This window comes from Brassica napus, unplaced genomic scaffold (assembly GCF_020379485.1).
Source record: "Brassica napus cultivar Da-Ae unplaced genomic scaffold, Da-Ae ScsIHWf_158;HRSCAF=287, whole genome shotgun sequence".
Lineage (NCBI taxonomy): Eukaryota > Viridiplantae > Streptophyta > Magnoliopsida > Brassicales > Brassicaceae > Brassica > Brassica napus.
The window spans coordinates 15,717-40,129 of NW_026015004.1; the positions used below are offsets into that span (position 1 = coordinate 15,717).

At 32.9% G+C, this 24,413-nt stretch overlaps 2 protein-coding genes and 2 long non-coding RNA genes across 11 annotated transcripts; 2 read left to right on the forward strand and 2 right to left on the reverse strand.

Annotated features, from left to right (window-relative positions):
* Nucleotides 1-931: 931 nt before the first annotated feature.
* On the forward strand, nt 932-2,979 carry LOC125597959. The gene is made up of 4 exons (XR_007332093.1): nt 932-1,092; nt 1,180-1,451; nt 2,125-2,262; nt 2,446-2,979. It is a non-coding gene; the product is annotated as an uncharacterized LOC125597959 (long non-coding RNA).
* Nucleotides 2,754-4,702, reverse strand: LOC106402105 (B2 protein). Its single transcript, XM_013842763.3, has 6 exons — nt 4,497-4,702; nt 3,845-4,310; nt 3,679-3,779; nt 3,517-3,600; nt 3,315-3,425; nt 2,754-3,212 (listed from the first exon to the last, which is right to left on the reverse strand). Exons 2-6 carry the CDS (start codon nt 4,296-4,298, stop codon nt 3,168-3,170), a joined length of 795 nt encoding a protein of 264 aa, XP_013698217.1. The 5' UTR covers nt 4,299-4,310; nt 4,497-4,702; the 3' UTR covers nt 2,754-3,167.
* Nucleotides 4,703-7,648: 2,946 nt separating this feature from the next.
* Nucleotides 7,649-12,018, reverse strand: LOC125575181. 8 transcript variants are annotated; one of them, XR_007332101.1, is made up of 7 exons: nt 9,866-12,018; nt 9,618-9,731; nt 9,371-9,523; nt 9,169-9,275; nt 8,774-9,096; nt 8,462-8,675; nt 7,649-8,253 (listed from the first exon to the last, which is right to left on the reverse strand). It is a non-coding gene; the product is annotated as an uncharacterized LOC125575181 (long non-coding RNA). The 8 variants fall into 8 exon arrangements; XR_007332099.1 differs by having other exon boundaries at nt 7,649-8,049; nt 8,129-8,253; nt 8,462-9,096; nt 9,866-10,684; XR_007332097.1 differs by having other exon boundaries at nt 8,462-8,863; nt 8,968-9,096; nt 9,626-9,754; nt 9,866-10,676.
* A 3,690-nt stretch (nt 12,019-15,708) lies between these two features.
* On the forward strand, nt 15,709-17,323 carry LOC125597964 (mitochondrial import receptor subunit TOM20-3-like). The gene is made up of 6 exons (XM_048772392.1): nt 15,709-15,960; nt 16,051-16,126; nt 16,251-16,420; nt 16,522-16,569; nt 16,875-16,964; nt 17,064-17,323. Exons 1-6 carry the CDS (start codon nt 15,862-15,864, stop codon nt 17,178-17,180), a joined length of 600 nt encoding a protein of 199 aa, XP_048628349.1. The 5' UTR covers nt 15,709-15,861; the 3' UTR covers nt 17,181-17,323.
* The last annotated feature ends 7,090 nt before the right edge of the window (nt 17,324-24,413 follow it).

Sequence of the window (24,413 nt, forward strand, 5' to 3'; positions counted from 1 at the left end):
ATTCATAATTTTTGTGCCATTAACAAGAACCGGTTGTTTAATCCCGGTCCTAGCAAATGTTGAGACTCAAACCTTAAGCCTCTATTGTTTGGGTATTAGAAATGGTCTAAGCATAACATCGATTTTTCTCAAATACCAACTTTCCGTATTGAAAATACCATAACAAAAATGTTTCATAATATAATATAAAGACTATAATCAACTTTTTAATAAAACATTAGACCAACAATAAAACGAGCCATGAGTTTAAGGAATTCATTAAAAGTTTCTACAAAGTAAAAATGTCACACCAGCAAACCTTTATAAGCAAACAAAAAACAAAACTAAATCCAAGAGTAACCAAATCATCATATAAGCTTTAGAGTTTTTCTCATAAACTAGGCAAAAAAAGGGCTGAAAGATACTAGAATAAAAGAATAGCCAAGCTTTTTCACTAATCATCAAAGACGATCTTCTTCCCTGCAACGACAATATATACAAAAGCAAAAGTTTATGAGAAGAGATTCTACAAGTCACAAAAAGATGCAACTATGAAGAACCTAGTGAAAGATGCAACTATGTGTCCATTGAGGGAAGCTCTCAAACGAGGCATATAAATATCAAACCTTACGAAAGATGACATGAGGATTGTGACTCTTCAGGTAAACACAAAATGAAGATCTTGGTATATGATAATTTTTTGGGTTTAAATTTAAATGGATGTTATGTTAATTCCGTGAATACACATGTAGCTTAAAGAAACTTTTGTTCTGTCTCTCTTTTCATCAATTTGGTCATGATGCAGGACTTTAAAGACACATTGCAAGAAGTAAGGCCTTCGGTTTCGCAGAACGAGCTTGGAATCTACGACAACTGGAACAATCAGTTTGGTAGTTTAAGCCTCTAAGACTAAGACTGGTGAGATACAATCTTGTCACATATTATCATTCATCCTTTTGTTTTCTGGAATATACATTTACGTTATCTATCACAATTATAAGAACCACCGTACATTACAAGAGTTGCCCCTTTAAAGAGAAAACCTTAAACGACCCACAGAAGCTAAAACTAGAAGTCACATGGAGTGTTCTTTAAATTTTCAAACATTTATATGTAACATGTTTGCTTTTTTGTTCCTTATCTCAATATTTTACAACCTTAAACATTCTGCACCATGCTTATTCGATTTACCCGTTTCAGGAGACTCCTGTATTCAAAAATCCTGGTCAATTCACCGATCTCACGTGCACGAAGAACCGCTAATGGATGGGATAATTGACTCGTCTGAGCATTTCTGTAGACAGGGGAAGTATCTAAACAAACAAAGTTGCAAACACTCAAAATTTTCACCGCCACCACTTATATAAATCTCTGCAGGACCAGAACCTGAGAGTAACATCCGCTTACGGAACCAATCAAGCGTCCTAGACTACGCCAATTTTATAGTTCCTTATGACAATACATGGAGATTGGTAAGTTAGTATTTGCTGTTCTTTTTTCTTTATGCATAATGTAAAATGTTTTATTCTTTTGCATGATAATAAATTGTATCCCTAATTAATGATGAAGAGTAAAACAATTTCTGAAAAAGAAGAAAAGTTGAAAAAAAGAAGAAGAAAAAGAAAAAAATGACCTAGTATTCTGTTTTTATCATCCCAAATTAAATTGTCTCTCCACCTATCATAAACCAAGTTAACGTATAAATAACACCATTACGGTTTAAGAGAATTAGTTTAAAATCGATAGTTTGTGCATGTAATTAAAAAATAGAGTTTTTATGTAGTTTTTGGCATGATTTAAAAGTGTGTGTTAAATAACCAGGAACAACTAATTCATAAGAGAATAAGTCATTTTCCATTATTCATGTAGTTTTTGGTATGTCTTAAAAGTCTATATATGAAAAAGCCGGAAACAACTAGTTTATTGGGAAATAAGCTATTTTCGCAGTTTTTAACTCTCAAAACTTATGTACCAGCCCAAGGGGCTTGAAGAAGATTTGACATATGAACAAGCTTGTTCTAGAAAAGCATCAATATTTAATTTAGCTGATAAACGATTGCTGGACATCGACCAGCTAATTTCATTAGAACGGATACAACAAAACTTCATTCCCTGAGCTTTCGTTGTCTTCTCTATGATGCATAGAGCTGGGTTCACGGGTCAACCTGTCTCGCCCATCCCGCCAATCCGCAGATTGATTCATCTTTTTCACTCAAAACATCGACCCGCATGATCCGAAAAAAAAGATTTACATACCCGCATCCGCCCTACCCAAGTTTGCAGGTAACCCGCAGGACCCGCGGATAATATAAATTTTAATAAAATAATTATTCTAATTGTATTTTAATTATATAATACTTATTTTTCTAATAAAATAATTAAACTATATATTATTTTCTGAATTTATAGTATTTTATATATCTTTTACGAAAATATATATTATTTTTTTATTTTTTTGTGGGTTAGCGGATATCCACGATTCAAAATCGATCGACCTGTACCCACCCTGCGTAGAATCGACTCAACCCGCACCCACATGTTGAATTTTTCGAAATGACCAACCCACACCCGTCCCGCAGCGGTCAAATGGAGCGGAACCCGCGGATAAAAACTAAAATTTCCAGCTTTAATGATGTGGCGGTTTCTATTTGTAGCCAAACACTTAACCATAGATAGAAATCATATATTACCAAATTTATTATCTTTGCTGTTGTATAATTTAGCTTTTCATATTTCAAACTCCTTTCAGTGAAAACATGTGTTTAGATGAAATGGACTCGGAAGTTTAAAAGTTATAACTTCCCATTTAGGTTCTCCCTTACACAAGCAAACACAAACAGAAGCTCATACCATTGGTTTGGCTCTGTGTTTACTCTCTCACTTTCTCTCTATATATATTCTTCTACAGAAACCTTTTGTTATAACTCAAAAGAGCTATCAAATCTCTCACAACACAACACACAGACAAACAAACTCACACATTAGACGCAACAAGAACAAGAGTAGTCCCTTATTCGGCAGAGTCTCTTCACCCTTTTGCTTGCCTTGAAGACTGCACACACTCCTCCCTTTCGACTCTTAACTAAATCCCACAAGCTTACGCTCTTACGGTAATATATATATATATAGATTTCAGACAAAACACCAATATGCTCCTTCCCAACGTGGTATTGCAAGGTTGATCGGCCTTATGGAGAACCAGCTTGTTCGCAGAGATCTAGCAGGTCCAATGTCTGCAACAAACATCACATATAGTGAATGCATAATCAGTTCAAAGATCAGTCTCCATCTACATGCAAAGGTTTTCTATTTAAATGAAAACTCTAGATACTTACCTCAGGAACAGAGAGCTCAAGGCGGAATTTAGGACCATCGTAGTGGTGAAGAACAGGCCTGAAGGAATCCTCTTCCAAGGCTTTGCAGATTTTCCTCACTCTGATCCTTACCTGTTACCATTTGATACAAAAGTCGAATTGGTACAAAGCATCAAAAAAGGAAAGAGTAACGGATGCAACAACTGTGATAGTAAAGTTTCACCTGAGCCGGAAACCTTGATTCTCCTTTGCACTTTTTGTCTTCCCAAGCCGTGGCATCAATATTAGTACCTCCAAAAGTTGTTGCCTGAAGCAGGATAATCAAACTTGAGTTAATTGATAGCTTTAGAGAGAGACATTGTTATAATATATCAGAAGAACAAACCTCAAAGATACCGTGGAGCTGGTGAGTGGTGTAATTGTAAAGAAACAGAGGCAACCCAGGTGTTATTGCCCTCACAGAGTCCCTGTATCTTGGAGGCAAACCTGACAAACGAACACACAACATTTAGCACTGAGTGCAAAGAAACATTGCAGAGTTTGGAAATTACCAAACAGGTGGCGTTTCAAATCCTCCTCCATGGTATCGTTGTTGCAAACAAAGATGTACCTTCCAAGAACTTCATTCCTCGGAAGCGTCTCCGAAGCAGGCAGAGTCTTAAACCTCTTGTCAACAGCATTATTATCATTGCTGTTGTTGCTCAGCTCTTTGTTAGCAACAACATTACCATTGTACTTGTTAACTTTCATGTTGTAAACATTGCTCTGCATCGAAGCCTTGCCGTATTTACCACCCAAGTTCAGCATGTTGTTGTTATTGTCCTGGAAACTAAACTTGTCGGAGTAACCACCAGCTTTGGAGAGATCGAGGTTGTTGAACCGTTCACCTTTCATCCGGGTCTGCTCAGCGAGCTTGGTTGCAACAGTGGACCATTTGTGATCCTCTGATGCTCTTGACTGAGTCTGACCTCGTAGCTCATCACCCAGTTGCCAGAAGCTCTCCATGATTTCAAAAATCTAGCACAGAAGCAATACAAAGGAAGAGACTTTGTTACCTAATTGCACACAATTAACAACAAAAATTAAAAAGGAAGAACCTTTGGTAATATCCCTAAACCCTAATTATCCAATCAACACGCAATATTGCCTCAATCTTCGGAAACAAGCAACGAAACTAAGTTTAGAGAGGGAGAGAAGACAGACCCTTTAGCTCTTCGTTTTCTCGGAATCCGCCGGACGTGATGATGAGACACCGGAGAAGGAAGCGCGTCAGAGAAATTGGTACTGAGTCTCTCTCTCTCTCTCTCTCTCCTGAGTGGTGGATCTGTAGATTTATTCAGACTTAGTTCTTCCCCAAATAGCCCTTTCTCCTCTCCACTAATTACGATTTTATGCCACTGCCGTATTAACCACGCGTCGTCGCTTGAGTAGCTCTCAAGTTTGAATTTTATTTGGATCCATGTTTCTGTGGAAGCTGCCGACTCCTTGTCCACCGTTCGATTCAGTTGTAACGTTATTAAATTTACATACCGAATTATAATTTATTTATTTATATGTTTTCCTAGTTCAAGAAAAAAAATTATGTATGTGTTTTATTTTCTATACAGAAATATATTATTGCTAAAAATCATGGATCACATGTGAGAATCATTATTACTACTAGGTGTTTGCGGACGCTACGCGCCGGTTTTGCTAATATTGATATGGTTTCACTGTAGTCTTATAATGTAGAATATTTGACATAGTTGTTAAGTAAGCATGTAGTTTGACTTCTTCCACAGATCTTGGATTAGGTAAGCATCATTACCGGAAGCGTCAGCAACCAACACATTTATTCTGATTCTAAGTTTTTCGGTACCATTGCGATCAAAGACACTTATTAAGGAATCAGCTGGAGTCCAGCTAGCAAACCAGAAATTGGTACTTAGACTATCATTTGTTGTAGCTTAAGGGATTTGTTTTTTGAATCATTATTACATGTGATTTTTCTTATGTATGATATTACTGTACTAAGATCGACAGTCGCCATTGTTGACTTATTTACATATAACATAGTTGTGATGATTTTTTGAATGAGATTATTATTCCATATCATATCTGTTTTTATATGTTCTTTGTAAGGTTATTGTCTATTGCAACACTTACACAAATTTTGAAATTATTACCTTTATTTTTATTCTCTAAGAAAAGATTTAGGTGTCTTTTGTAGAATTATTGTGTAATACAGTGTTCGTCCAGATTTTGCAACAATTTAGTTTTGTTTTGTTTCTAAAAAAATTATTGCTTTAGTTTTTAAAGAAAAAGAGAAATGGACGTTTATAACTCGATGGTTAACTAATCTAGATTTAGGGATTTGGGGTTTAGAGTTGGGGGGTGTGGTTTTGGAATATAGGGTTTAGAATTTTAATAAATATAAATAAATATCTAATTTAATAATAATGATTCAAAAAGAATTTCATTCATATTTTATATATGTTCAATAATATTTAATTAATTCTAATTGAAAGTAATATTTACATACATTCACTATTTGTTTTTGTTATTTTTGTATAAATCATATGTTTATATAAGTTTAGTTTTTACTATACTGATGAATAAAGTTATTTAGAATTATTCAACATATAAGTTATGAATATTTTTTCTCTTATTTTATACTTCTTAAAAATTCTATTGATTTAAATAATGTAAAAAGTGAATTTCACTATAAATTTTGGTTAACTTGATAACATAGCACATTATTATTTAAAGATTTACATATTCACTTTACAATTTATCAAATAAACCATATCATCCAAAATTATTAGAACTTTTAAAACAAATTTTTTTGTTTGTGAATGTTATATTTATTCAATTACCTTTTGTGAATGTTATATTTATTCAATTACCTTTTGTAATAAATCTTTTGTATTGGTTTAATTATATATATAATTATTGTGATCTACTTAACAAATTTACAATAATGATTTATAATTAAACTAACTTCTAACCATTTTAAAATGTGGTTAGGATTGGCAAAGAAGAGTAAAACAACTTTAGGATAACTTAACACACTGGACTACAAAGGGCACATCAAAAACATACATGAAGACTTGGATCTCTATGGTGAGGATCCATAAACAAATTATAAGAGATGAATTCGTATATAACATGTAAAGATACTTCAATGAGGGGATGAAGAAACACTTTGCAGTTGCACATGTGGAGAAACAGAGAGCAAGTAGGATCCGACAATAAATCTTTGTTTAAGTAGAGAAATAGGACTTGAATCCCCTGTGAACCGTCTAGTAATAGAGGTGCTTAGACGGTGGTTGGCAGGTAAACACAGTTAGCTTCTAGGGAGCAGAAGCACTTGACCATAAGAATTTGATTAGACGGTGGTTTCAAGAATTTACAGTCCAATAAGTGAAGAGTCTTGTGTTATTGACTTATTGTGACCATATGGATCCAGGTTCACCTATAGTAAAGCAAACAGAAATTATTATACCAAACATGAGAAACAAAATCATATTCACATTCCCTTGAAGCTGACTGAGTGTACCTGCCAACCAGCTTATATGCTCTTACGATCTTGTCCGAATGAGCCACCGAGAAGACACCAATAACAAAAACGAAAGAAACTTTCACTCACCTTGTGATGATTTTGGTTGATGAGGTTGGTCTGCAGATTTAGGGAACCAGACCATATTATTTCATAAATTAAAAATTCATAAAGAAATTCAAATGATTTATAAAACCCATTTTTGCAGGTTTTAATATTATTTTTTATTTAATATGAAATAAATTAAGTTAATAGATTAATTTATTTGTATTTTCATATATATGAAGCACATTCATTTAAACATAACAAATTTTCATTTTAAATTAAAGACTATATATAAAAAGACGTTAAAATCAATAAATTGACTTTTTATATCATAATTTTTAAATAAAATATAAATTTATTAACATTTCATTACGAAATAAAATAAAATAATATCTGATATATAACTTATATATTTTCTGTAAAAACAAAGCAATAAAATTATATAATAGTATCATATATTCAAAAAATAATATTTTTGTTAAATTAATAATTTTTAAAAAAATTATTTCCAGTCCTTTTAAAATTCGAGTTAAAATTTAATTGTAGTTTAATTTGGGATTGAACTGTTGTATTTGATATGTGAGTGGATGCGGCTGTATTAAAAAATTAAAAAAATTCACTTGTGTGAATTTAAACTTCATGAATTTTATGTGAAAAGTAAAGAATAATTTTAAATGATAAAAATAGGATCACCTAAAGGTTCATAATACAAAAAAAAAGTGATTGGCCGAACGGTCCCATCAGGCCTCGCTTTGTTCTTAGAGTGATATCATATAGTAATTAAAAAAAATTAGCCAAACTTGATTAAAATACGGTCTTACAGTGATATCACATTGTTAAAACCGGCATCTTTAGCATATACAACGAATATTTGTGTTATAGGGATAAGAGTTTGACAAAGGGTTTTTGACACACACAGAAACACATCATTGACAAAGGAAACAAACTTCACTTCACATATGCTTGAACATCATGGAGATCATATCTTCTCTGTTTGATGTACTCTGAAAACTCAGGAGATGGAGCTTTCAGGCTCTTACAGCAGTCGCTGATGACACTTGTTTAAGCCACGTGAAGAAAGCTTATTTGTCCTGTTCAAAGTAAACTTCCATCTTTGAGGTCTTTGGTAGTTTCAGTGCAATGAAATTATTAAAGCCAGTTGTTGCAGCTCCTCTGCAAAGAGCTTCTGCTTTGTTAACACATCCTCGTTGTTTGGTATAAACCTAGCTGTTGTACCCGGATTAGTGATTACCAGCGGCAGTGCAGGTGGGTTGGAACCACTTGTGGCATTTCCCCTGAAACAGAGGGCTGTGTAAACCTTGGGCCATGCTTGTTGAAATCATCACATATGCTCTGCTGATCAGCTTTCTTAAGACCCTGCATCAACACCACAAAACGGTCCAGAGATAGTGTCCAGCAGTCCAAATATTTATATATACATATCTATGTGTTAAAGATGGTTCCATGATCCTTTTCACCTAGACCCATTAATGTGAGTATATAACATGACTTTCAAACAGATACTGTGGACATCACTATGCGTTCAACCTAATTGGGTTTTAGAGAATCTGAGTCCTATTATCACCTTGAGTTCAAAGATGCGCTGAAACTCCATGGGAGTTCCTTCTGGAAACAGGTCACTATAACTGTCTACCACCGAATCGATTGGGGACAGTATGACCTTAAAGTACTTCTTATTTCACGGCTCACAAATTTAGAGTAGCTGGCAGCAGTTGAAGTCCGCATTGATATCACAAACTTTAGCTTTAAAAGGCTAAATTGGTATATACAATATCATACTGAAACAGAAATGCTTTATGATTCCAAATGTTTCATGCTCAGATAACATCAATAACAAAAATTGTAAAATACAGAGACACCAGCGGAGGCAACATACATAAAATGGTAATGATAAGATAGCTACCAGTCTGGCAAGGGAAGGGATTTCTAGAAGAATTGTCTTCATGGCTTGCATATCTAGTAACATCTGTGAACCAAAAAAAAAAAACAGATAATCATCTTCCAACTCTACTTTGTAGCTTTGGCACCTCAAAGATAGCTACAGTTCAAGCTCCCTTTATATAACATTACCGTCTTGAATTATAGCCTTTTCCACTACCAAAGTAATTCCAAATCGAATATTATGATCCTTCGAGAAGATATTCAAGGAAAGCTTATGCCTTTTTACCAATCTTAGCATTCTTGTCTATTATGCATTTCCTGTATAAATCACCAGAAAATCATTGGATTGATGTTTGAAGAGGTTTCTAGTTATGTATTTTCAAAACTTACCTGATCTTTGTCTCTCTACCAATACCAATTGGAACCTTTCCTTCTGCTAATAGAGATACAATCCCAGATTCAGTTTGGTAATAATCTGTACCTAACATCAACGTATCCTGTCAAAAAAAAAAAACATAAACCAAAACTCTGTTTGATCAGAACAATAGTCTGATTGTTTTGTTAATCAAAATGAAGAGATCTGAAGATCCACCTGAAGCTCAACTCCATAGTATAGACGTGACCAATCTCCAAAGATGGAGCGTTGGAAGCTGCATTCTTGCAGTCGCAAGAAACATCCGTGTGAGATTATCGTATCTATCATCTTCAGAGAATGTCTTCATAGTTCCACTATCTTCCAAATAGTCTGGGAATATGTATCCATAACCACAAAAAAATTCTAAGGTGTTTGAATATTGTCCTCAACAGATAACAAATAAGAAGAAGAGTTTGTTCTTTACAATCTCACTTGAACATCGTGATCTCTTATGGCAGCGTCATTGGAACTCGAATACTGTTGTGTCAAAAGGTTCATCAAAGCTCTGGTTTTAAAATAATAAACTCCCATCGATGTACTGTATGGAGAATTCGTTAGCTTCTACACGAGACAGTCCAAGAATTGTTGTGTATCATATATAACAGCAAAGTTTTTGTGAATTTTTTGTGACTCTACTAAGTTAAATGTTCTGAGAATTAGACAAAACCATACCATTGATTTCAGATCAATTCCTGATGGTTCCTTCGGGAACTGCAAAACGGGTCTCCAAAGTGTTATTCATAGCCTCTGAAATCGCCGGTTCGCCTTCGGATCGCTGGATACTGGAGATTTGCCGGTGGATTCCATAGCCGTAGACTCTTGAGAGGATATTATGGATTTTAATCGGAAAAAATATTAAAAAAGAGTTTTATAGAGAGATTGATAGAGGGGAAGACGAAAGGGAATCATTGAATGAGCTTTGATTACACGAAGGTTTGATTAGAGGAGATAGTGGAGAAGTGGTTCGTCTGATCTACGAAACCGATATGGAGAGAAGAGAATAGAAGATGAGAAAGTCGAAAGGGGGAGAGTCGATTTCCAAATCGAAATTAGTGTAGACAGAGTCAAGAGGCCTAAATGATGGGTTTATGTTCAACAGGCCAAAATGTTAAACAGGCCGAATTAAAAATAGAAACCCACAAACACAATAATCTGTATCTGAGGTGGACAATTTGTAGGATATGATTGGCTGATTATAATTGATGACGTGGACAGCATGAGGGGAGCCCTTATTCCCCTTTTAGTATTGTATTGATATTAGTATCTATCACTTTTTCACCAACAATTTTTTTCTTTCTTTCTTTCTTTGTAACTAGACAAAATTCATAAACGAAATCTAGTAAATAATGAAATGTCTAGATTAAGTAGTTATGAATCATTATCTATAGAGTGATTTACATCCAGAGGCAGTTTCTGTCTTTTTATTACAAGATAAGTCACTTTGTTATACTGAGGTAGTTTTTGGTGTAAAAGACTTAACTTGCCCTTAAAAAACTTAACTAAGCGCTTCTTTTTCGGTTACAGATATTTATGTGTGGTTGGATTTTGAATTTTGTTTTAAAAGGATTGTGTGGTGGACCCGAGGCAGAAAGTAAATTGAATTAGATAATTATCTGAGCAAAAGACCACGTGCCTCATAATTTCTTTTTCTTTGGTATTTTCAAGTCCTTACTTTTTTTTTGTGGCCACATAATTCTAGTTGCGATCCAGACTTTTAAATTGTGAATTCTAACCCCTCAACGTGTTGTTTGGTATGTAACTTGCTGCTCACCGCCGACTCGTCGTTGAAGCATCGCCTCCGCATCACTCCACCATGCTCAGCTCTACCTTAACGGCTAGCTCCTACCGTAACGGCAAATCACTTACGCATCACTCTTGCCTCATTCATCGTCGAAGAATCACCGCAAAACGCTACAGCCCCTAGATCCACCTTAATTTCCGTCTGGAGTCCTTGTGGCTCATCCTCTCCGTCGTAGAGTTTGAGCTCGAGAGCAACAATGGCCAAGATTCTGATATTTTCATGTTTGGTCCTTCGTGTTTTAATCTTTATTTTTTAGACTTTCGAAGTTGCCAAACGACTTTTAATTTTATTTCCAAATTTCTAGTGTTCATTTTTATCTCGTAGCAGAGTGAAAACTAGAGAGCAACAATTGTTAAGTTTTTGTTTTTTGCTCGTTTCGCCCTTAAAGTATGTAGACATATGTACACGACACTATGTACACAAAATTTACTATCACGTGTACTTCAATTCATATGTACATTATTGAAGTATGAATTATTTTTGCGTACATTATTGTAATGATGTTTGTATGTAGATATATGTATACAATACTATGTACACAAAATTTGCTATCTACGTGTACTTCAATTCAAATGTACATTATTGAAGTATGAATCATTTTTGTGTACATTATTGTAATGATGTTTGTATGTAGATATATGTACACAACACTTTGTACACAAAATTTACTATCCACGTTACTTCAATTCATATGTACATTATTGAAGTATGAATTATTTTTGTGTACATTATTGTAATGGTGTTTGTATATAGATATGTACACCAAATTTACTATCCACGTGTACTTCAATTCATATGTACACAATTCAACTTGTGCAATAATTCACATGTACACACTGTAAAAATAAACTTGTAAAACCATATATTGTATTTTTGGCCAAAACCATAAATCTAATTTTGCATCTTAACCATTAAAATCAAAATTTGTGTGTAAAAAAAATTATCTTAAGCAAAACTAAAAAATGCTATATTTGTTCCTGAACGAAGAATTTTCTAGAATATTCATCCATATTAAGAATTCCATGAATATTTAGAAATTTTATCTTTATAGAACAAGAAAAATCTAAAAATTATATTTTCTTTTTAAAAAGTAATTTTTCCATCAAAGATTGTGTTTCTATTCTTTGACTTATAGAATTTTTTTCTCTTTCTAGGTTTTGGTTAAAGAATATATAGAGTATAAGCCAAGTCAAATATTGTCACGTGTACACATATATTTCACTGTCCCCATGTACAAAGTTTTATGAAAAATCACATGTACACTGGTACATTTTGTACATTGCTCAATTTATGATATTTGGTAATTCAAATATTTTTTAGTATAGTTGCTAGAAAAATTATTTGAGTAATTTGTTTTAGTTCATTATTGGATGCATCTGTTGAATTTGTATGTTCAGTATGCATATCACATGAAAATTAAAATTTGGAAGTTCATGTGTACACATATATTATATTGTGCACGTGTACATATGTATCACAAAAAAAAACACAAGTACACAAACTCATTTATACATTTCACAAGTTATGATACCTGATGATTTTAGTGAGTATATTTTTGGAGTCTATTTAGATAATTTTAGGTTTAATATAGGTGTGTATATATCATTTGTTTGTTCATTAGAGGATTAAAAATGTAAATTTGGAAATTTTGGGGTCAAAAATGAAAGGATGCAAAATATGAGGGACTAGAAATGAAAAACCCAAAGTTCTCCATCAAAATAGGGGCTAGAATGCATATTTTGAAGTATAGGGGTCAATTAGATAGGATATATTTGAAATCAAAGAGTTTGGGACAAAATCAAATTAAACCTAAATACCCAAGGACTAAATGTGCAAATATGTGAGATTTGACCATTGTTGCTTGAGCTTTCTCTCTGTGATTGGAGCTCGACAGACGAGTGTAGCGGCTCAGGCAAAGAAGCTACTGTGCTTAAGGTTACTCGCGTTCGAGATCGTGACACAATCACTTCACGCCAGAGAGATTTACCATTGTTTTTTTAAGGGATTTACCATTGTTGCTTAAGCTTTCTCTCTCCTATGATAGTTTAGACGATGGCTGATATTTATAGAAGAGCTTGATTGAAGCGGAAGAGATGCAGAGGTGAAGATGATGAAGAAGATGGCGACAGAGCTTCGACGGTAGATTCAGAACGGTTAGCACCAGAAACTAAAAGTGAGTGAAAATCTCCAGATCTATCTTTGAAATAGCACTTTGCATTTCTTTAGTGGAAATTAAAACCAAATGGTTCACGACAAAAGAAAACAAGAATAAAACTATGAGAGAGAGAGAGAGATAAAAAAGTGATTGTGACCATAGTTTCCTAATAGTTTTCTTTTGGCTAATAAAATAAAATAATAATATTTAGTTAGGACTTTTAGTTAGTGTATAGATATAAATTAGGTTTGGTTAGAAAAAACTGCTCTAGTAGTAAGAACTGTCTAATAGTGTGATAAAAAACTTAAAACTGTCTTTGAGTGTAATTGTTTCTTATCTATATCTAAAACTAGTACTACTGATTTCAGTATATATATATATATATATAGAGTTTTCAAACTTTTTATAATCTATTTGTACTTGCGTTTATGTTTTAAAAACAGGGGAAATCTTTCTTTGTCAGCAAAAGAGAACATCGTAATCTTGTCTCATGTGATGGTCTACCTTTTCGCAAACCCCTTTTCTTCATCTTATGGTCTCCTCTCAGTGAATGTGATTATACATGTGGCAGGTAAGATAAGTCACGTTGCAAGCTCACATAGTCGCTGGACTTAACATTCATCACATAATATATTTTTGTTCTTATTCCTTAAATTTTATATCATTATTTCTAGAATACAATCTCATAAATATCTTGCCAATTGGCTTCGTGTGGGAGTAAAAGACAAAAACTATTTATTATACTCTTTCCGTTTCATTAATATATGGTTTTCACTCATTGGATTTTTATTGGTTTAAAATTATAAAAAAAAAATAATCACAAAAAATTATGTAAATAATATATTTTATTAAAATGAGTGAAAAATCTAAAATATGCAATATTTTGAAACGGATGGAATATTTTTTATCATTGGCCATGTTCGTTTGCTCACCCAGGTGATCCATCTGGGTGAAGATGCAAATTGATGTTCGTTTTGTGTATTATAATGCTACATCCAGATGAATCACCCAGCTGAATTTTTAAAAACTCATCTCAAATTCTCACCCAAATGAAGGTGAGTCTTGATGGTGCATCTGGATGTGCAGATACATCTAGTTCAGTTCAAAATAATAAATGACAAAAATGACCTTTTAAAATCAAAATATTATTTTAAAACCGTAAATTCTATTTTTTTTACATATACATTTTTCCGCTATAACCAAAAAATGCATTTTCTCGCAAAAACTGAAAAACACACTTTCCCGCCAAAACCGCAAGATTCGTTTTCCGCAAAAAAAAAAACATAAAACGCACATTTTCATAAAAACACATTTTTTGGCTAAACCAGTAAAACCGCACTTTTCAACCAAAGCCGAAAAAACGCATTTTCCCGTCAAAACAAAAAAAACGCATTTCCCGCCAAAACCCAAAAAACGAATATTCCTGCCAAAACTCCAAAAAAAATTTTCAGCCAAAACCGCAAAAAGCATTTTCTCGCCAAAACCGGAAAAACATAATTTTCCCGCCAAAACCAGAAAACGCAATTTTCCCACCAAAACCGGAAAAAACGTATTTTCTCGCCAAATCCGAAAAATGTATTTTCCCGCAAAAACCGGAAAATGTGATTTTCCCGCCAAAACCGGAAAAACGCATTTTCTCGCCAAAACTGAAAAACACAATATTACCGCTAAAATCGGAAAACACATATTTTCCCGCCAAAACCGGAAAAACGCATTTTTCCGCCAAAAACGGAAAAACGCATTTTCCGCCAAAACCGGAAAACGCATTTTCCCGCCAAAACCGGAAAACGCATTTTCCCGCCAAAACCGGAAAACGCATTTTCCCGCCAAAACCGGAAAACGCATTTTCCCGCCAAAACCGGAAAACGCATTTTCCCGCCAAAACCGGAAAACGCATTTTCACGCCAAACCCGGAAGAACGCAATTTCCCGCCAAACCCGGAAAAATGTATTTTCCCGCCAAAACCGGAAAAATGTATTTTCTCGCCAAAACCACAAAAAAAAAATTTTCCCGCCAAAATCGTGAAAAAAAACTTTTCCCGTCAAAAACACTTTTTCCGCTATAACTTCAAAACACACTTTTTCCGTCCAAACTGCAAAAACGTATTTTTCTGCCAAATCCAAAAAACGTAATTTCCGCCAAAACCATAAAAATGCACTTTTTTCACGAAAAACACATATTTCCTTAAAAACAGCAAAAATATTTTCGGCAAAAACCGTAAAAATGCTATTTTCCGTCGAAACGTAAAAAACTATATTTTAGTTATTTTATTAACAAGTCCAGCTGGATAGAGATGAAAGTTAAAAAATGAAAACAACAAACATAGTTGCATTCAGATGATTCATCTGAATGCATAAACGAAATGAAGAAACGAATAACACCCAGATAGAACATCTGGATAAGACATCTAGATGAACCATCTGGATGCATCTTCCAGATGTACAAACTTACAGGGCCATTATTGTTTTGTTTCTCTTTAGCCGAAAACCAGCGAACAGTGTAATAATAACACATAGTTAAAACGGCAAGCAGTAGAGACGATGTGCTCCCCAAGCAAAAACAATAAATCTAAAAGCCCATTATAAGCCCATTTAGAAGGACTCCGCTTTCTAATCCTCTCCCTCTGTTTTCTCCGTAGACACCGTGAGGAGGAGAGTAGAGCCACTTCGTTCGTACGGGAGAAGAAGTGTTGTACCAAATCCCTGAGAAGCCATGGATAACAACGACGCTGAGTTCGATGCCATCATCATGTTCGAACAAATTCGCAAAGTATCCGAGGCCACCTACCTGAAAAACCCTCTAGATGCCGACGTTAGCTCTGTTCTTCGCTTCAATATAGTTTTTTGCATTCTCTTGTTTGGTCTCTGCTTTGTGATTCAATGGATGAATTTTTCATTACAGAACCTGACGAGATGGGCAGGAGCTTTGCTGGAGCTAGCTCAGTTCCATAACGAAGATCCTAAGCTAACTGTTCAAGGTTTTAGATTTTTTTATATTCTTAATATAAATTAGTTTATGATCCTCTCATGGATCTAATTATGATTAACAGTTTTTTTTTTTTTGGTTATAACGTTTTTTTAATTGTGTGTGTGTGTGTGTAGAGGCAATCAGTAAGCTTGAAGAGGCGTTGTTGATTGATCCAAAGAAGCATCCTGCGATTTGGTGCCTCGGGAACGCATACACTACGCTTGCGTTTTTGACTCCTGAAGAGACCGAAGCTAAGTACAACTTTGACTTAGCTGCTCACTTCTTTCAAGTTGCTGTGGATGAGGTACTTTTTTGCTTTCTGTTCATAACTAATGGTTAAAATAATAGTACTGTTTCTTTTTTTGGTGTTGTGGTTTTTTAATATATTTTTTTGAGTCTTTGCAGCAACCGGAAAATGAAACCTACCAGAAATCACTTGAAATGACAGCCAAGGTACTGTATATCAACCAACTTAGTTCATGTTTTTGGCCCGGTTCAAGCGGGAGGCTCTTAACCTGTAAAGATTTGTTTTGTTGATCGGTTCATAAGAAGGGTATCTTGCAGTTGGATTGTGCATTGAACATCTAAACCCGATCCTAAAGTGTTGTTCTGTGATCGAACTTATTCCCTTGTGTGCTAAGTATTATAGAGTAGATGTGTCGTTTTTCACAGAGTAGATGTCTTGCATTTTGCTTTCTAAAACCGATCTCGGAGTTTTGTTTTTTAATCAGATTTATTTTCTTTTGTGCTAAGGACAGGCTCCACTACTGCACGCAGAGGTTCACAGGCAAGGCTTTGGCCAACAGCCACTGAGTGGCGCCGGTCCATCAGGAGCGTCAAGATCAAAGGTTCTCTCTCTTTTTTTGTTCATTCTCATCGTCATATTTCATTTCAGTATTTGTGGTTTGAATCTCATGATCTAATGATCATGTGTTTTCTCGAAACAGGATGTGAAAAGCAGTGAGTTGAAGTATGATGTGATGGGATGGGTTATACTAGCTGTTGGCGTTGTTGCCTGGGTTGGTTACGCCAAAGCTACTGCACCTATCTCTGCTCCTCGATAAGTAGTGTTTTAAATTTAATCACTCAAATAGAAGATTATTTTTTTACCTGGAGTTATCAGTTTTGAGGTTTTCATTTAGATATTTTTCTATTGGATTTGGCCAAAGACATGACTATGAATGACATTTTGATTACCATTGTAACACTTCTTATGGCACGACAAAATCAAACTAAAAACACATATTGAAACTAAAAGCTACCTTTAAGGTAAAGGATGTAAACAAGAAATAAGATGGTTCCTGCAATCACAAACGCAGGAACTTGTTCTTCGGCTTTACGTTTAATTTGTTCAGCGTTAATGCTCAAGATCATGCACCCCATAATTACTATGCATATTAGCACAATCCATCCCTTGCCTATACCACTAGTTTGATCATTAGTATTCACTAGATCTGTTTCCGACGAAGATCCGCCACTAAAAGTGCCCATCAACTTCCATATTCCAGCTCCACCAATCAGAACACCTAGCACAACTTCTGCTGCCATTTCTTTTGTACTTCTTTGATAATCTTTTTTCTTGAAGAGTGTTCTCTATTTATGCTCACTTTTGTCTACATGTCATTGCCTCGCAGCTTGGTGTGTTTCTTTGATTAAGTAAATTTAAAACAGGATTACTGTCACTTAATTGTTATTCATTTTCTAATATTTTCCCATTAAACGTTTATCTCTCAAGGTAACTAGTGATATACCTCTAAACATAGAACTGATTTTTTTTTTTGCTTATATGTGAGTCATTCTCACAAAGAAATATGACTTGACTTACTGAAAAATATGATATGATATCTTTTTATTATGACATGTACAATTTTAATGATGAAATTTTGATCTTTTGCTAAAATTCTTAAATTGAAATAATAACCAATAGGTATATATCATATATGTAAATCATATATATTATTATTAATATGAAAATTTTAGAATGATATAAGGGAAATACCCTAGGATAGCACTAAAAAAGTTTCTATCACAAATATAGACTCTAAAAATCAAAATGACCAAAATGTTTCATTAAAGAGGTAAATATACACTTATACTCCTAGGGTTAACTAATTCAAACTTTAGGGTTTAGAGTTAAGGGGTGGAGATTTGTGTTTGAGGTTTAAAATTTTATAAAATAGAAAATAAATATAAAAATTTTAAAAATAGTTTCAAAAAATATTTTATAATTACAAAAAGAAAATTTGAAAAAATAAAAAAAATATTTTCAAAAAAAATTCAAAAAATTATAAAAAGTTCGTATTTGAAAATATATAATCTAAAAATATAAAAAAAATATTATTTTTTATCTACGGTATTAGTGTCCTTTTACCTATTAAATGAAACATTTTGGTCATTTTCCTCCTTGTGATCTATTTTTTTGACCAAAACTTGAAAATTATTTATTTATGAGAATTGACCATAATATAATTGTAGATATAAGAAATTTTTCACTTCAAATTAATAAAAACAATTAACATATTTCGTATACATATCTATATTTTTGTCAAAATTAAATGTAAGTGAATAAATACCGAACAAAGATAACTTATATTTAAATTAAAACATTTCTGGAGATTTATAATTTACAGTCGGTTAAAAATATGATTAATTATAAATTGAATATATTAAAATGGAAAAAAAAAATCATCCGCGCGATCTAAGCAAACGGTTATTAAAAGGCTTTGTAACATAATCATCAGTTTCTGGAGTTCGTGGTAGTAAATCAAAGTGTTTGTTCACTGAGATTTGACTTGCAAGTAATCCACAATGATGACTACGTCTCTTGGCTGATCCATCTACGAATAAAATAAACATACCTAATCATCAAGTGAAAATATGTGAAGTCTTTCATTGCGACGGATTATTGCTATTCAAACTCAATTACAACGACCACAAGAAGATTTTGGTGTGGAACCCGTATCTGGGGCAAACCAGATTGATTCAAACGAGAACAAAAGCATGGTATGTTCTCGGATACAATAACAACCACTGCCACAAAATCTTGAAGACTTTTTATGATTACAAAGGCATTGAGGTCTATGATTTTGGATCTGTTTCATGGAGGGTTCTTGATGTCAATCTCGACAATTATGAACCATTTTATCATGCTGCCCTGTCTTTGAAAGGAAATACTTATTTTTCAGAATTGACCAACTTTAAAGATAGTTTAGTATGTTTTGATTTTTCAACAGAGAGGTTCGGACCGCCTGTGCCTCTGCCTTTCAAACTTAAACCTGCTTTGGTGGCTCTATTTTGGGCTAGAGATGAGAAGCTAGCTGTGGTACATTATCTTTATCCCACATTAGAGATATGGATTGCGGCTAAGATTGAACTAAGCAACAACAGAGGAAGAGAAGAAGAAGTAACACCTAAGATCTAACAGTCAAATAAGCATTACAATCCAGCAGGATGTTGCTGTTTTGGTTGCTACAGAATTGTTGGTTACTTGTTTCTTGCTTTCTTATACTATTTTTCCTCCAGTTTGTCAGCCTCTCTCTCTTCTTCCATTCGCTAGGTTTGGTTAGAGAACTGAAACAGTATTTTTTTCAAACAATGGTGTAATGTGAGGTTTGTGATGGACATCCATTTTGAAACCGCACATGAACATCTAGGGGGTTAACGTATCCCTTATATATTAAAAGAGGAGCATTGGAGTTAATGCTTTCACACCAAGTTGGACACGTGTCTATTGGAGATACACTCTCACAAATAAGTTTCCTTATTTGCTTCCTCTATAAGCGAATTTTTAAAGAATTTCCTTACTCTACAAAAAAAAGTAACCAAGTAATGTTTTGGACTTCTCACGGGAATCGCAAGGCGGGGAGTTTTCTCTTCTTCATTCTTAAGCACCTATTACTTCGAACGTAATGTTTTTAAAGAAACTTTCGGAGTTCTACGTGGAGACCGACTCAGGAAACGACGACCAAGTGACCCCGAAGCTCGGAACATTTAGACATGCCGTGGTTGAAGACGAGCCGCTCTGTCTCAGCTTCAGACGAGACATGACCATTCATCTGAAAGAAGAACACATCAGGAACACTTTGAAGACGAGAAAAATCTGTATCATGTTCCAGCGACACACGACATCATGAACTCCGTTCTGTCCTCTTGAGTAACACTTTGAAGACCATCGTCGGTCATGGCGCGTCCGTGCACATCGCTGGGGTTTAGATGGATAACTTCTCCAACGTCTGATTTGAGACGTTCTGCGAAATCGCTGGACGGTTACAGTGTGTTGTTCTTCGGAGGGCTGCGCGAAGACAGGATGCACCATGATATAATGTGTTCGACGGCTCCCCACTGCATAATACATTGAAGCTCCCCACTGCATGACACATTGCAAAGCTCCCCACTGCATAACACATTGAAGACATGACGCATCATGATAGCCGCGGGGTTATTAATGCTATAATGTGCTCGACGGCGATTACTCTGTCTACCAATTACATGACGCATCATGATATAAGGTCATAAACCTTGGTCATAGTGATACTTACACTCGCGAGAAGAATGCGCATACTATGAGATTAAATGAACTATAAAGAGTATCATCACTCTGTCTAATATTGTTCTTGAACGTGACTTATTCTTCTCACATAACTTTGTTCTTCAATGTATCAATCTATACGCATGCTTGCGATATAAAGACTATAGAGGAGTATAGAGAATCCCAAGAGGAGTGATCGAAAGATAAGATGACGACGTCCCAAGAAGAGAAATCCATTTATCTGTTACTCAAGAGGACAGAACGGAGAAGATGATGACGTCTTTTCCTTTTCTCTTATAAGGGATTTGTTGTACTATATTTAACGTCTCATTAGTTTGTTACGTGAGAACTCTGTATAAGAGAGAGTTTAACAGAACGTAGATATTGTAACTATAGGGATTTTAATTGAATTAATGAACCGAACCGGTTGGTTCCGAGTTGGAAAATCAATTGAAATCTGCGAATATAACCAATTCGTTGGTTGCTGGCCAAGGCAAAAAATATATGATAATCAACTAACATAATCAGTTTATGGCAATATACTTATATCGTAGTGTGCTGGCTGAAATATAACTTTCTGTTATCGTAGTGTGCTGGCCGAAATATATTGTAAGTTTCCAATTAAGAAGTTAGGTGCTGACAAAAAAAAAGTTAGGTTTTTCCTTTTAAGTTTTATATTTGTGATTTTTAGATTTTGATGAAGATTTCATTATGTCACCTGAAGAAAATGAAGTGAAAGATGGTAGAGAGAACCAAAATTAGTTGATGTGATTTGGTGTTAGTTTATTTTTGTTATTGACAATTTATTATAATGATCTTTCACTTTGAGTTTATTTTGAATTTGAAGTTTAATTTATTATTCAAAATAGAAATATAAATATTTATAAATTTTATATCTTAAATTTTTTTAGATGTCATAACTTTTACTTTGTTACAGAAAATTTTAAATAGTCTAAACTATTTTTTGATATTTTGTATGTAAAATGAAAATAAAAATATAAAAACTAAAGTTAAATATTTTATAAATACCTTTTAAACATAAAATATATACATATCTAAACTATTATTTTATGTTTTAAAAACATTTAGAAAATATTAAACTATAGTTTTTATATTAATTTTTTCATAGTTAATATATTATTATATAATAAAATTAATTCATTTATTAATCCAAGATTCACCCGCGGTCGATCCACTGACCCATCGACCGGTAAGTCCTTTTAACATAATGAGAAAGAAGATTTTTGGATAAGCTTTAAGAAGTAAGAACATGCTAACGTTTATTATGGTTGTTAATGCCAATATGGTCACATTAAAAGATACAAAAGCTGGCAATACCACTTTGAGGTTGACTTAAATAATAATCAAAATTATATTAAAATTTTGACAATATTTACGATGATGCTGGTGAATTTTTCTGATCACTTAATAAAAACTTTGAATTTTCTATTTTTTATAACTTATAGTATGTGGCCCTTATTTATTAGCTATTGATAATATAATAAATTTGAAACACTCATATACTGAAGCCTATGAATTTTCGATGGAGGATTATCTACACCGAATTCTATAAAAGAATGATGTATCTTTCAATTAATGATTACTTAAGATATTTATTATATATTTATTTAAAAAATGAAAATGATCGCATTAAATCTAACTGATTGTATCAGGTAAGATATCAAGTTTTTTACATAAAATTTGCAATAATCGATATATATATTCCAACTGCTTATCTATCACCGAAAGAAAGAAAAACAAAAATCAGTTTAATCGAACAAACCAAAATAAATACAGCTTCCGAATGGTTGTTATATTTTAAAAGAGTTAAATCTAAAAAAATCCAACCTAAAACCAAATCGATGTCCACACTAAACAGATCTAATATCTTTTTATCTTATAAATATTAAAATTAATAATTTTATTCCGCGGATTATCACCTACTGATTGAGTATATGACAAACAACAGCTTATTTTTATGCCACACCCAAATTTACCTACACTAGATTTTTTAACCGCGCTACGCGCGGATAAGATATTATATGTATTTCTCAATTCTAAAAAAATATAATGTATAATACTGTATTACATTATTTAAAGAATATAAAATAAGACTACATAACATAAATATATTTTTAAAATTTTCTTTGTGGAAATTATTATGGTGTTTGATTGTTGTACTTGATTCACATATTTGCATAGTTATTTGTGATAGATGAATAACTATATTTTTATTATCAGTAAATAATATATATTTATTATATAATATAAGAAAAATAAAATTATATTCTTTTAAAACAAACTTGTCTGATGTAGGGACTCGGTTATAGACATATCATATTCAAATGAGACATTTTACAGTTATCAATCTTCTTAACAGTCAAGAAACAAATCTGAATATCAAAACAATATCTCATACGATCTCTTTGTGGAATAACTGCTCTGAAGAAATTGAATTTAGGCATCAAAAAGAACTGAAAATGGATGTGCATATGTGTTATCTAAGTCAGTTTTACAAAGTACTATTCATAATTCATATATCATTTATGTCCATCCTATTTTTTGTCCATATTTTCTTAAACATCTTGAAATAACTAATGCTAATTAATAATAAACTTTTGGCTGGCAAAAAAGAGTCAAAATTGTCTAATTATTGCTTAATTTGTCTAACTGATATATATGTATTTCTCAATTCTAAAAAATAATGTATAATATTGTATTACATTATTTAAAGAATATAAAATAAGACTACATAACATAAATATATTTTTAAATTTTCTTTGTGGAAATCATTCTGTTGTTTGATTGTAGTACTTGATTCACATATTTGCATTGATATTTGTGATAGATGAATAATTATATTTTTATTATCAGTAAATAATATATATTTATTATATAATATAAGAAAAATAAAATTATTTACTTTTTAAACAAAGTTGTCTCATGTTGAAGATTCGGTTATAGACATATAATATTCGAAGGAGACATTTTTACAGTTATCAATCTTCTTAACATTCAAGAAACAAATATGAATATCAAAACAATATCTCATACGATCTCTTTGTGGAATAACTGCTCTGAAGAAATTGAATTTAGGCATCAAAAAGGATTGGAAATGATGTGCAGATATGTTATCTAAGTCAGCTTTACAAAGTACTACTATTCATAGTTCATATATCATTTAAGTCCATCATTTCTTAAACATCTTGAAATAACTGATGCTAATTAATAATACATTTTTGGCTGGCAAAAAAAATTAAATTTGTCTAATTATCGTTTAAATATTTTATTAATATTGTCTAAGAAGCTTTCAATTGATATCATAGTTTAATTTTTATTAGTTTTTTTTGTTAATTTTAGGATTTTTTGTATTTAAGATTTTTTTCCATATTAAGCTTATATTTCTTTCACATAATATATATATATATATATATGTCATAAAAATTACCATCAAATCAGTTTTACTTTTTTATTATTTTATTTTTAATGAAAATACACTTTTAAATAATTTAATTTAAAATAAAATTATATATTAATTTGTTGTATTCTAACAATTTGATTGATTTAATTAATTTGCTTTGGTGGATAACTTAAAAAGTTTTCATATGAATCGGGGAAAGCAAGCTTATGTTGTTATATTATATTTATTTGTGTATATAGAATCTTGTGTATATAGAATCGGGGAAAGCAAGCTTATGTAAAAGTCTTAACTTTGTCACGAAAACAAAAATCTATGCTTTTTCATATTTTTCAATGTTCTCACACTTTC